Raw genomic sequence first — 13,752 nt, 5'->3', positions numbered from 1 at the left:
CATAAGTAAATAAATAAAAATTTAAAAAAAAAAAAATTTTTTTTTAAAAATAAGCATTGGCAAGGATGTGGAGAAACTGGAACCCTCACACATGGCTGATGGAAACATAAACGGTGTAGATGCTTTGAAAAACTATTTGGAATTATTTCTCACAAAGTAAAACATATTTATTACATGACCCAGTGACTCTACTCCTAGGTATATACTCAAGAGACCTGAGAACACAAACTTTCACAAAAACTTGTACGTAAAAGTTCATAGCATTATTCATAAAAGCTAAAAAGTAGAAACAACCCAAACATTTATCATAAATGGATAAATGTAGTATGTTCATACCTTCAATATTATTTTGCAACAAAAAGAAAATACTAATGCATGTTTCAAGGTCATAAATGAACCTTGAAAATACGCTAAGTGTAAAAAGTCAGAAACAAAATGCCATACGTTTTATGATTCCATTTATATGAGAGATCTATAATAGGCAAATATACAGACAAGAAATAGATTAGTGGTTGCCTAGAGCTGAGGGTGGCTGGGGGACATGCAAAGTAGTCTAGATGTGGGTAGAGGTTTCTGAAATTGACTGTGGTGGCAGCTGTACAACACTGAACATACTAATGATCAGTGACCCTCTAAGTGAATAAACCATGTGGTATGTGAATTATCTCTCAAGGCTGTTTTTTTTTTTTTTTTTTCAAGGCTGTTAATACAAAACAAAAAACAACAGCAACTGCTCAGACACCAATGTTTAATGGAGGAAGAAAAAAAAAACTTACAAAATACTCAAGTGCATCCTGAAAGAAAAACGTAATTTTTATACTTTAAACATTCTATTCATTCACTTATTAAGCAAATATTAACTCAACACCTAATATAAAACAGCCACTGAAGATCTTCTTGTTTTTATCTTGGGGGGAAAAGTGTACCGGTAGATCTTTTTAAGACTTACCAGTGATCTGAAGTTGTGATTTCATGGTCAGGCTACCCATTGAACCAAGCTGCGATCCACTGCCAGACATACCACCAACAGGACGGTAAACCTGAACATGGAAAAGGAGACAGTGTAAACATCAAAAGATCCCATTTTAAAAATATGTATAGGGATGCCTGGTGGCTCAGCGATCAAGCATCTGCCTTTGGCTCAGGGCATGATCCTGGAGTCCCAGAATTGAGTCCCACATTGGGCTCCCTGCATAGAGCCTGCTTTTCCCTCTGCCTATGTCTCTGCCTCTCTGTGTGTCTCTCATGAATAAATAACTAAAGTCTTTTAAAAATTAAACATTAAATTAAAATTAAAATATGTATAGTGCTAACCAGGCAATTTCCAAGTCTCACTGAAGCTACACAGTAACAGTGGCCTTAACACTGCTAAATAATATTTTCAATTCTAGTACTCATCCTGTTTAACCTATCAGTAAAATGACATAGCTTATCATTCCTTTTTCCATGGTTTACTTTCTTCCCTTGAGCTCCCAAGACACATTCTCTAAGTTTACACACTACCTCACTGATTGTTCTTAGGTTCCTTTGACAATCCCTTCCATTTTCTCCCCTATCTTACTGCTGGAGTGCCTTAGGGCTTAGTTCTCGGTTCCTCTCACCTGGTTGTTTTTTTGTTTTTTTTTTTTTTTTTAATTTTTATTATTCATGATAGTCACAGAGAGAGAGAGAGAGAGAGAGAGAGAGAGAGAGGCAGAGACATAGGCAGAGGGAGAAGCAGGCTCCATGCACCGGGAGCCTGACGTGGGATTCGATCCCGGGTTTCCAGGATCGCGCCCTGGGCCAGAGGCAGGCGCTAAACCCCTGCGCCACCCAGGGATCCCCCTCTCACCTGGTTTTAAATGTCATCTATATACCAGTGAATCCCAACTTTGTATTTCTATCCCGGATTTCATTTTCTTTTTAAAGATTTTATTTATTTGACAGAGAGAGGAGCATAAGCAGGGAGAGCAGCAGACAGAGGGAGAGGGAGAAGCAGGCTCCCTGCTGAGCAGAGCTCAATGGAGGACTCTATCCCAGGACCTTGGGATCATGACTTGAGCCAATGGCAGATGCTTAACCAACTGAGCCACCCAGGCACCTCCAGACTTCATTCCTAAACTCCAAACAAGTTCACTTGGGTATCTAAAAGACCCCCCCAAACTTAACACATCAAACTGAACTCCTGATAACTCCATCCTTTCAGATGCTCAGGCTAAAAACCTTGAAGTCATCCTGCCTTTGTTTTTTATTTCCCTTCCTATCTACCAGCAATTCTGTAGTCTCTATTTGCAAAATATATTTAGAAGCCAAACATTTAGGCAGGCCCGGTGGCACAGCGGTTTAGTGCCACCTGCAGCCCAGGGCGTGATCCTGGAGACCCTGGATCGAGTCCCACGTCGGGCTCTCTGCATGGAGCCTGCTTCTACCTCTGCCTGTGTCTCTGCCTCTCATTCTCTCTGTGTCTCTATGAATAAATAAATAAATAAATCTTAAAAAAAAAAAAAAAAGAAGAAGAAGAAGAAGAAGCCAAACATTTCTCACGAACTCTATCATCAATCTGCTCAGAGTGGCCTCTGCCACGTTTTTCCCCCTGGATTATGCCTCCCTCTTAAATTACTGCGGTTATCAACAGGTCTCCCTGTTTCTACCTGGTGTCCAGCTTCAGTGACTATTCCGAACACAATCAGGATGACTTTTAAAGTGTTCAAAACCTGGGGTGCCTGGGTGGCTCAGTCAGTTAAGCATCCGCCTCCGGGGTCCTGGGATCAAGCCCCACACTGGGCTCCCTGCTCAGTGGAGGGAGTCTGCTTCTCCCCCACCCTCCTGTCCTCCACTTGCTCCTGCTCTCATTCTAATATAGAAATAAAATCTTTTAAAAATAAAAAAACAAAGTGCTCAAAACCCTGCAAAGGCTTCCGATTTTACTCAGAGTAAAAGCATAGTTCCATCCAACGACCTTAAAAGACAACAGAAGATGCATACTATCCCTGATCCCAATTTCCTGATCTTACTTCCATCTATTCTACTCTCCTAACCTACTCAGGCACCTACCTCCTTGTTATTCTTCAAATAAGCTAGTACGTTCTAGTCTTAGAACTTTTGTTTTCCTTGTTCTCTTGACAATAATTCAATCTGTTCCACTTCCCTTGTCATTTTTTTCCTTCTACAGAATATATCACCTTCTGACATACTGAGTAATTTACTTGATAGTTATATTTATTGATTTCAACTCTCTGGGCTAAAATATAAACTCCATCTAAGTTAAGATCTTTGTTTTATCCACAGAAGCCCAAAACAATGCCTGACACATAGCAAACACTTAAATATCTGTTTGATGAAATAAATTTTTAAAGTAGCTTTTGAATTACACTAAATGAACAATTTTCTAACGTTATCTTCTTCAGTCATCAATCACAGAAAAAGTAATCCCCATGTGGAAATAGCATCATTAATATAACAAGATTTTTTTATAACAAAGTCAGAACATCCGGGCTTAATTCCTGTCTACAACATTTACTATACAATAATGTTTGAGCTATGTAACCTTTCTAGGTCCCCGTTTTCTATCAGAAAAATGAGGATAACACCACCGCTACCTCAGTGTTGTTACAAAGATGAATGATTATGTATATTTAAAAATGCTCTATAGGAGCAGCCCGGGTGGCTCAGCAGTTTAGCACCGCCTTCAGCCCAGAGCATGATCCTAGAGACCCAGGATCGAGTCCCGAGTCCTACGTCAGGCTCCCTGCATGGAGTCTGCTTCTCCCTCTGCCTGTGTCTCTGCCTCTCTCTCTCTCTCTCTCTCTCTCTCTCATAAATAAATAAATAAATAAATAAATAAATAAATAAATAAATAAATAAAATCTTTTAAAAACAAAAAACAATTCTGGTACCTTCTCCAATCTGCCAAAATGAAATGGAACCAACTCAGTAGTTGGTCCTACTGAGACCAACTCTATAAAATCCAATGTTTTATTCCTTAATTTATGAAAATGCTAGGGATGCCTGGGTGGCTCAGCGGTTGAGCATCTGCCTTCGGCCCAGGGCGTGATCCTGGAGACCCAGGATCGAATCCCGCATCAGGCTCCCTGCATGGAGCCTGCTTCTCCCTCTGCCTATTTCTCTGCCTGCCTCTTTCTGTGTCTCTCATAAATAAATAAATAAATAAAATCTTTAAAAAAAAAAAAAAAAAAGAAAATGCTCAATGCTAAAATTTTGACCTTCACTACATCAACTAGGTCATTCTCTTTGGCCAAGGTGTAGGTGTGTGTGTGTATGTGTGTTTGTATGTGTGTGTGTGTGTTTTTAGTATTTATTCATTTACTTATGATAGACAGAGAGAGAGAGAGAACTCTTCCTGCTTCTGCACTTGCTCCTAGTTCCTGCTCCCTCCCTGTCCCATCATTCTCCATACAGCAACTAGAGTACTCTTTTAAAAATAAATTAGGTCAGGACAACTGGGTGGCTCCACGGTTGAGCTCCTGCCTTCAGTCCAAGGCGCGATCCTGGAGTCCCAGGATCAAGTCCCGCATCAGGCTCCCTGCATGGAGCCTGCCCCTCTGCCTATGTCTCTGCCTCCCTCTCTCTCTCTCTCTTTGTGTCTCTCTTGTGAATAAATAAATAAAATCTTAAAAAAAAAAAAAAAAAAGTCTAGGCCATGTTCTACTCCACTTAAAATAGGATCCAAATTCCTTCACCTGGCTTACAGATGCCCAAATCCATTCCACACAAGACTGATTCTGATTTTACCTCATATCATTCTCCCCTACACCCATTACAAATCTAGCTTTCTTTTTATTTCTGCCTATGTCTCTACTCTCTCTGTGTCTCTCATGAATAAATGGATAGAATCTTTTAAAAGTATAAATAAATAAAGTAGCCATCCTATCACTTTCTATGACACTACTGAAAATGTTCTGGTTTGTTGACTCTAAAGTCCACAAAAGTAGGCAACTTGTCTGTTAATTAGTACCTGGAATATTCTGGAAGTTTTCTTTTTTAAAGATTTATTCATGAGAGAGAGAACACGGGGGGGGGGGGGGGGGGGGGGGGGGGTTGGGCAGAGACACAGGCAGAGGGAGAAGCAGGCTCCATGCAGCAAGCCCGATGTGGGACTCGATCCCAGGACTCCAGGATCACACCCTGGGTGAAAGCAGGCACTAAACCGCTGAGCCACCCAGGCATCCCTGGAAGTTTTTTAAGTCCACAATTTCACCTGTCACAATACCTAGTATCAAAAAGACAAGAAATAACAAGTACTGGCAAGAATGTGGAAAAAAAGGAAACCTTTGTGCACTGACAGTAAGAATGTAAATTAGTACAAACACTATGGGAAAACAGGATGAAGGTTCTCAAAAAATTAAAAACAGAAACACCATATAATCCAGTAATTCCACCACTGGGTATTTACCCAAGAAAACTGAAAACATTAATTCGAAAATATATATGCACCCTTATGTTTACTGCAGCATTATTTACAATAAATAAAATATGGAAACAACAGATAAAATATGGATAAAGATGTGGTATCCACACACATACTGGACTATGAGCCATTATAAATAAATAAATAAATAAATAAATAAATAAATAAATAAATAAATAAATAAATAGATTTGGCCATTTTTAACAGCATGGATGATCCTAGAGGATATTATACTAAGTAAAATTCGTCAGAGAAAGACAAATACTATCTGATTTCACTTATATGTAGAATCTAAAACACAAACGAACAAAAAAGCAGAAACAGACCTATAAATACAGAGAATGAACCTGTGGTTGCCAGAGGGAAGGGACTAAGGAGACAGGCAAAATGGGTGAAGGGAATAGATGGTACAGACTTCCAGTCATGAAATGAATAAGTCATAAGGAAGAAAGGTTCAGCATAGGGAACATAGTCAGTAGTATTGTAATAGTGATGTATGGCCACAGGTGGCAGCTACATTTGTGGTGTGCATAACATATACAGCTGTCAAATCACTATGTTGTATACCTGAAAATAATATAACATTGTATATCAACTATACTACAATTAAAAAAAAAAGTCCAAAGGCACCTGGCTGCTCAGTCAGTGGAGCATGATGACTCTTGATCTTGGGGGTGTGACTTCAAGCTCCACACTGGGTATAGAGATTACTTAAAAATAAAGCCTTTTTAAAAATTAATAGAATTTTAAAATATATCAATAAATAGTTAGTCAGTCAGTCCAGGGGTGGATGGCTCAGTCTGTAGACATGCTTGGGCAGTTGGTAGAGACTCTTGATCTCAAGGTTGTAAATTCGAGCCCCACACTGGGTGTAGAGATTACTTTAACATTTTAAAAAGTTTTGCCTCTTCCAGAATGTCAGGTAGGTGGAATCATACAACTTGGGAACTTTTCGGATTGGCTTCTTCCACTCAGCAATTACTAAATGTTCCTCCGTACCTTTTCATGGCTTCACAATTCTTTTTTTTTTTAATTGCTGAATAATATTCCATTGTGTGTTTGTAACCACAGTTTATCCATTCTCCTATTAAAGAACATTTTGTTTGCTTTCATTTTGGGGTAATTATGAAAAACGCTGCTATAAATATTCATGTACAGGTTATTTGTGGACTTAAGTTTTCAATTCAATTGAGTAAATATGTTAAACTGTTGGATAATGGTAAGCCCTATATTTCAGGGTTGTAAGAAACTGCCAAATGGTCTTCCAAAGTAGTTGTATCATTTTGCATTCCTACTAGGATTGGAGAATTCATGGGGCACCTGGGTAGCACAGTCAGCTAAATGTGTGCCTTTGGCTCAGATCATGATCTTGGGGTCCTAGAATCAAGCCCTGAGTTGGGCTCCCTGCTCAGTGGGGAATCTCCTTCTGCCTCCCCCTCTGCCTATCCCTCCTACTCCCGCATTCCCCCATACTCACTCTCTCTCAAATAAATAAAATCTTTAAGCAACAACAAAAAAGAGCATTCCTATTGTTCCATATCTTCACCAGCATTTGGTATTACCAGCTTTTCAAAGTTTTGCGAATCTAATAGATGTGCGGTGATATTTCACTGATGGTTTAATTTACAATTCCCATGACATGATGTTGAATGTATTTTTTAACATATTTTCATATGCTTCATTTGGCATCTATGCATATTGTTTGGTAGGCTGTCCAGATCTTTTGCTCACTTTTTACTTGTTTTCACATTATCACATTTTTTTTTTTAATTTTTATTTATTTATGATAGTCACAGAGAGAGAGAGAGAGGCACAGAGACACAGGCAGAGGGAGAAGCAGGCTCCATGCACCGGGAGCCCGATGTGGGATTCGATCCCGTGTCTCCAGGATCGTGCCCTGGGCCAAAGGCAGGCGCCAAACCGCTGCGCCACCCAGGGATCCCACATTATCACATTTTAAGAGTTCTTTATATATTTTAAAAACAAGTCCTTTACTATATGTGTGTTTTGAAAATATTTTCTCACAGCCTATGGCTTCTCTTTTCATTCTCTTAACAGTGTAAATGTTCTAAAATGTGGATGTATATGGAGAATGGGGGTGGTTTCCTCACACCAAGCAGTTCTCTGATATCAGCTGGGTGTCCTACAACTTAAATTTGACAGTACCCACCCAGAGATAGATAGTGTCAGATCCCACAGGTTAAATGAGGAGTCCTACAAGCTCCTCCACCCCACTAGAGATGCTAGTCCCAAGTCCAAGTTGTCTTGTGCTGACTAACCAGCTATAGATTGGAGGAACTAATGTCTACCGCCTTAGGTTTGATTAATTTGCTGTAGTGGCTCACAAAACTCATACATATTACTACTTCATAGATTACCAGTTTATTATAAAAGGATATCACTCAGTAACAGCCAGATGAAAGAAATGCATAGGACAAGGTATGGGGAAAAGGTGTAAAGCTTCCAAGTCCTCAGGAAGCATACCACTCTCCCCAAATCTTCTTGTAATTCAGCAACCGGGAAGCTCTCGGAACCCCATCCTTTTAGACTTTTATGGAGGCTGTTACACAGGTGTGGCCAATTAAGCTACTAGCAACTGAACTCAGATCCCCCGCCCCTCTCTTCATTGGAAGGTAGGACTGAAAGGTCCCATTTCTAAGTGGTTGGCTCCTCAGGCAACTAGCTTCCATCCTTAAGACATCAATGAAGTCGTATCATTAACATAACAAAGGACATCTTAATCACTCTCAACAGGAAATTCAGTTTTAGGAGCTCTGTGTCAGGAACAGGGTTGAAAACCAGGGACACCTGGGTGGCTCAGCGGTGGAGGTTTGACCCAGGGCGTGATCCTGGGGTCAGTTCCACATCGGGCTCTTGCAGAGAGCCTGTTTCTCTCTTTCTCTCTCTCTCATATGAATAAATAAATAAAATCTTTTAAAAACATACATATTTTTATTATAAAATCACAATATCACATTGTGCCTTTTGTAAGGAAGGACATTTTATTTTAATAAAGTCTAATTTCTAAATTTTGTCTTTCATGGATTGTATCTTTGGTGTTATATCCAAAAACTCGTTGCCATCTCTTCAACAAATGGTGCTAGGACAACTGCACAACCATATGTAAAAAAATTAAGTTGGACTCCTACAAAGAACTGTGGTTGTATGTTTTGAACTGTCTGGAAGTTACATGAAGGACTGGCTCAAGAACTTCTCTTGCTTTTGTCTTCCTTACCTGGGAGCTTCCTTGGGGCTGAGTTCGCTACCCAGGCAGTTTGTCAAAAGAATTTATTTTTTTTTCCTTTTTTTTTTTTAATTTTTATTTATTTATGATAGTCACACAGAGAGAGAGAGAGAGAGGCAGAGACATAGGCAGAGGGAGAAGCAGGCTCCATGCACCGGGAGCCAGACGTGGGATTCGATCCCAGGTCTCCAGGATCGCGCCCTGGGCCAAAGGCAGGCGCTAAACCGCTGCACCACCCAGGGATCCCGTCAAAAGAATTTAAAAGTAAATTTATTAAACCTTGCCACCAAAAAAAAATAAAAATAAAAATAAACCTTGCCACCAAAAAATAAAAATAAAAAATAAATAAATAAATAAATAAATAAACAAACCCTGCCACCTGGGGCAAATGATAATAGGTGGAGTACACAATAGATATACTGAAAAGACTGGAAAGGAAGAGACTAGAGAACAAGACATTTGAAGGAATGAGGGCTTTGAAAAACTCTGGGTATTCTGTTAAATCTAGAAGTCCAAGTACAGGAGAAGATCCTGGCTCTTAACTCTGACTGACCTTCAGGCTCCATCCAATCAGGAAGTAAAGGCTAAGACCGTTTTAAACTGCCCAACACAGCCAATCTGAAAACATGGTAGTGTAGGGGGGAAAGGAGGGGAAAGCTGGTTTCAAGTTTTGTTGTTTTTTTTTTATTTTAATATCTTATTTATTTATTCGTGATAGAGAGACAGAGACACAGGCAAAGAGAGAAGCAGGCCCCATGCTGGGAGCCCGACGTGGGACTCGATCCCGGGACTCGATCCCGGGACTCGAGGACCGCGCAGTGGGCCAAAGGCAGGAGCCAAACCGCTGAGCTACCCAGGGATCCCGTGGTTTCAAGTTTTTAAGGATATCGGTCAAATCACTAGCTGACCACTAAACTAACAGAATACAGACTTCAGTGGCCATACATGATAAAGAATACAGACTACACAAAATTAGTTTGGAATTCACCAAATAAGCAAAGAACCACAATAAGCAGCAATAAGAAACCACGAGAGGGGGGGGGAGGGGGCCTGGGTGGCTCAGTCAAAAGCATCAAACTCTTTTTTTTTTTTTAAGATTTTATCTATTTATTAAAGACACACAGAGAGAAGGGCAGAGACACAGACAGACGGAGAAGCAGGCTCCCTGCAGGGAGCCTGATGTGGGACTCAGATCCCAGGACCCCCAGGATCACGCCCTGAGCCAAAGGCAGACACTCAACCGCTCAACGGCTGAGCTACCTGGGCGTCCCCGGTTAAGCATCAAACTCTTGATTTGGCTCCTGAGATTCAGCCCTGCATCCTGGCTCCTGCTCAGCAGAGTCCGCTTGAGATTCTCTCTCTCCTCTCCCTCTGCCCCTCCCTATGTGTGTGTGCTCTAGCTCTCTCAAATAAATAAGTAAATCTTAAAAAAAGAAAGAAACCATGAAATGGGAAAAGAATTTGATATCCAGAGTTGCTGCACTATAAATTCAAAATGTTCGGTTTTTCATACTAGCAAACCAAATTCAATAGCACTTAATACACAATGACCAAGTGGGATTCATTACTGGGTTGCAAGGATGGATCAACATACAAAAATTGGTGTGTTATACATTAAAAGAACTGAGGCTAAAAATCACAGGATCATCACAGTTGATGTAAAAAAAAAAAGCATTTGACAAAATTCAATAGTCTTTCATGATAAAAACTGTCAAACTAGGAATAAAGAAAATTAACAAAATGAAGAGTATATATGAAAAGCCCACAACTAATATCATACTCAATGATGAAAAACTGAAAACTTGTCCTCCAATACTAGGAAGAAGACAAAATACCAACTCCCACCACTTTTATTAACATAGTACTTTAAGTCCTAGCCAAGGCAACCGGCCAGGAAAAAAAATAAATAAGACAATCCCATTTACAATAGCACCAAAAGGAATAAAATACTTAGGAATCAACTTAACAAAAGAGATGAAAACTACAAAACTCTGCTGAAAGAAATTAAAGAAGCAAGGTACCGGGGTCACTTAGTTGGTTAAGCATCTGCCTTTGACTCAGGTCATGATGGGGGTCACCCAGGATTCTGGTATGAAGTCTCGAATCAAGCTCCCTGCTCTCTTGCATGAGTTCTTTCACTCAAATAAACAAATGAAATCTTTTGTTTAAATTAATTAATTAAAGAAGCCACAGGGGCACATGAGTGGCACAGTGGTTGAGCATCTGCCTTTGGCTCAGTTGGTGATTCCGTAGTCCTACGATCAAGTCTTGTATCAGCCTCCCTGCGGGGAGCCTGTTTCTCCCTCTGCCTATGTCTCGGACTCTCTCTCTGTGTCTCTCATAAATAAATAAATGAAATCTTACACACACACACAAATACATGGAAAGCGATCCATATTCATGGTTTGTAAGATTTACAGATTCAGTGCAATCCCATTCAAAATCCCAATGGCAGGATGCCTGGTTGGCTCATTGTTGAACATCTGCCTTTGGCTCAGGGCATGATCCTGGAGTCCCAGGATTGAGTCCCACATCGGGCTCCCTGCATGGAGCCTGCTTCTCCCTCTGCCTCTATCTCTGCTCCTCTGTGTGTGTCATGAATAAATAAATAAACTCTTTAAAAAAATCCAAAAAATAAATAAAATTAAATTTAAAATTCCCAATGGCTTTTTTAAAATAAGATTTTGTTTATTTATTCATGAGAGACACAGAGAAAAAGAGAGAGAGGCAGAGACACAGGCAGAGGGAGAAGCAGGCTCCATGAAGGGAGCCCGATGTAGGACTCAAATCTTGAGACTCCAGGATCATGCCCTGGACCAAAGGCAGGCGCTAGACTGCTAAGCCACCCAGCGTCCCTCAATGGCAATTTTTTAAAGAAAAAACAGCCCTAAAATTCAAATAGATCTAGATATAACACCAAAAGCAAAAAGAAATTGGATATAAATTAAAAGCAACAATCTTGTACTTCAAAACCATCATTAAGAAGTGAGAAGCCAAGGGGATCCTGTGGCTCAGAGATTTCGGGACTGCCTTCTGCCCTGAGTGTGATCCTAGAGTACCGGGATCAAATCCCACATCGGGCTCCCTGCATGGAGCCTATTTCTCCCTGCCTGTGTCTCTGCCTCTCTCTCTGTGTGTCTCTCATGAATAAATAAATAAAATCTTAGGAAAAAAAAAAAAAAACCGAATTGAGAAGCCAGGCTCAGTCAGTTAAGACTCTGGTGATTTCAGCTCAGGTCATGATCTCATAGGTGGTGAGATCAAGCCCTTCTCATTGGGACCGGGTAGAGAATCCCAGCTCAACAAAGAATCTGCTTGGGATTCGCTCTCTCCCTCACCCTCTGCCTCTCCCTCCAGTTGCTCGCACACCTCTCTCACAAATAAACAAACAAATCTTTAAAAAAAAAAAAGCAAGAAGCCAACCCACAAAATGCAAGATAATTTTTGTAAATTATACAAATCTGACAAAAGTATCTAAACATATGAAGAAAAAAATAAAAAAATAAACATATGAAGAACTCTCAAAAAAGATGTTCAGTTCAACGACTGAAAGACTGGCAAAATACCTAAGTACACATTTCTCCAAAGATACACAAATGGCCAAAAAACACATGAAAACATACTCAACATCATTAATCATCACAGACATACAAACCAAAATCAAAATAACACTTCATACTTACTAGGTTGGCTATAATTAATATGACCAATAACTAGTATTGAATAAGGGGTACCTGGGTGGTTCAGTGGTTGAGCGTTAGCCTTAGGCTCAAGTCGTGATCCCAGAGTCCTGGGATCGAGTCCCACATCAGGCTCCTCACAGGAAGCCTGCTTCTCCCTCCGCCTTTATCTCTGCCTCTCTCTGTGTCTCTCATGAATAAATAAAATCTTTAAAAACAAACAAACAAAAACAGTATTGATGAGGATATACAAAATTAGAATCTTCGTACAGTGCTAATGGGAATGTAAAATGGTGCATCTGCGATGGAACAGTTTTGTGGTTCCTCAAAAAAGTAAAACACTGAATTACCCCATTACAGCAATTCTTCTCTAGGTATATACCAAGAGAAGAGAAATTAAAACACACAAAAACCTGAACATGAATGTTCGCAGCAATATTATTCATAAGAGTCAGAAAACACAAACAACCCAAATGTCCATGTCCATCAAACAATGAACAGATTTTTTCAATGTGGTATATTCATACAATGGAATATTATTCAGCAATAAAAAGAAATAAAGCACTGATAAAATCTGTATCATAGACAAACCCTGAAAATACTATGCTAAGTGAAAGAAGCCAGTCTCAAAGGACTAAATATTATATGATTCCATTTACATGAAATGTCGAGTAAACTAAGCCACAGACATAGTAAGTAGATTATTGGTTGCCTAGGGCTGAGCAGATGTGGGATTTGGGATGAGAGCTAAGAGACACAGAGATTCCTTTTTGGGGTAATTATTAGGTTTCAAAATTGATTGTTGAGGGGCACCTGGGTGGTTCAGTTAAAGCATTTGCCTTCGGGTCAGGTCATGATCTCAGGGTCCTCTGATGGAATCCCACATTGGGCTCCCTGCTCAGCAGAGAATCGGCTTCTTTCTCTGCCCCTCACCCTCTCTCTGCTTCTCCCGCTTCCCCTTACCCCACTCATGCTCTCACTTTCTCTCAAATAAATGAATAAAATCTTTTTTATTTTTAAAGATTTTATTTATTTATTCATGGGGGAGACAGAGAGAGGCGGAGACACAGGCAGAGGGGAGCAGCAGGCTCCATGCAGGGAGCCTGACGTGGGACTCAATCCCGGGTCTCCAGGATCAGACCCTGGGCTGAAGGTGGCACTAAACCGCTGAACCACCCAGGCTGCCCAAAGACAAGGATTCTTTTTTTTTTTTTCTTTTTTTTTTTTAAGACAAGGATTCTTTTTCTTTTTAATTTATTTATTTATGATAGTCACACAGAGAGAGAGAGAGAGAGGGGCAGAAACATAGGCAGAGGGAGAAGCAGGCTCCATGCACCGGGAGCCCGACGTGGGATTTGATCCCGGGTCTCCAGGATCGTGCCCTGGGCCAAAGGCAGGCGCTAAACTGCTGTGCCACCCAG

The 13,752-nt window shown here is 40.3% G+C and overlaps 2 protein-coding genes across 7 annotated transcripts in view; both read right to left on the bottom strand.

Annotated features, from left to right (window-relative positions):
* The window catches only part of LOC144298224 (uncharacterized), a 250,004-nt gene that overhangs the window by 11,382 nt on the left and 224,870 nt on the right, over window positions 1–13,752 (bottom strand). The window lies entirely within an intron of this gene.
* Window positions 1–13,752, bottom strand: part of ITCH (itchy E3 ubiquitin protein ligase) — a 152,787-nt gene that overhangs the window by 101,582 nt on the left and 37,453 nt on the right. For 5 of the 6 annotated variants that reach the window (XM_077872797.1, XM_077872795.1, XM_077872792.1 and 2 more), the window contains one exon: window positions 950–1,040. In XM_077872797.1, the coding sequence (XP_077728923.1) occupies window positions 950–1,019 (70 nt within the window). In that variant the 5' untranslated portion in view covers window positions 1,020–1,040. Of the gene's footprint in view, window positions 1–949; window positions 1,041–12,385; window positions 12,540–13,752 lie in introns of those variants that run through there. The other variant, XM_077872794.1, reaches the window with a different exon arrangement.

Source organism: Canis aureus, chromosome 26 (genome assembly GCF_053574225.1).
Source record: "Canis aureus isolate CA01 chromosome 26, VMU_Caureus_v.1.0, whole genome shotgun sequence".
Classification (NCBI taxonomy): Eukaryota; Metazoa; Chordata; class Mammalia; order Carnivora; family Canidae; genus Canis; species Canis aureus.
Note: the sequence above shows the minus strand (reverse complement) of the source record. Positions and strands in the feature narration are given on the sequence as shown.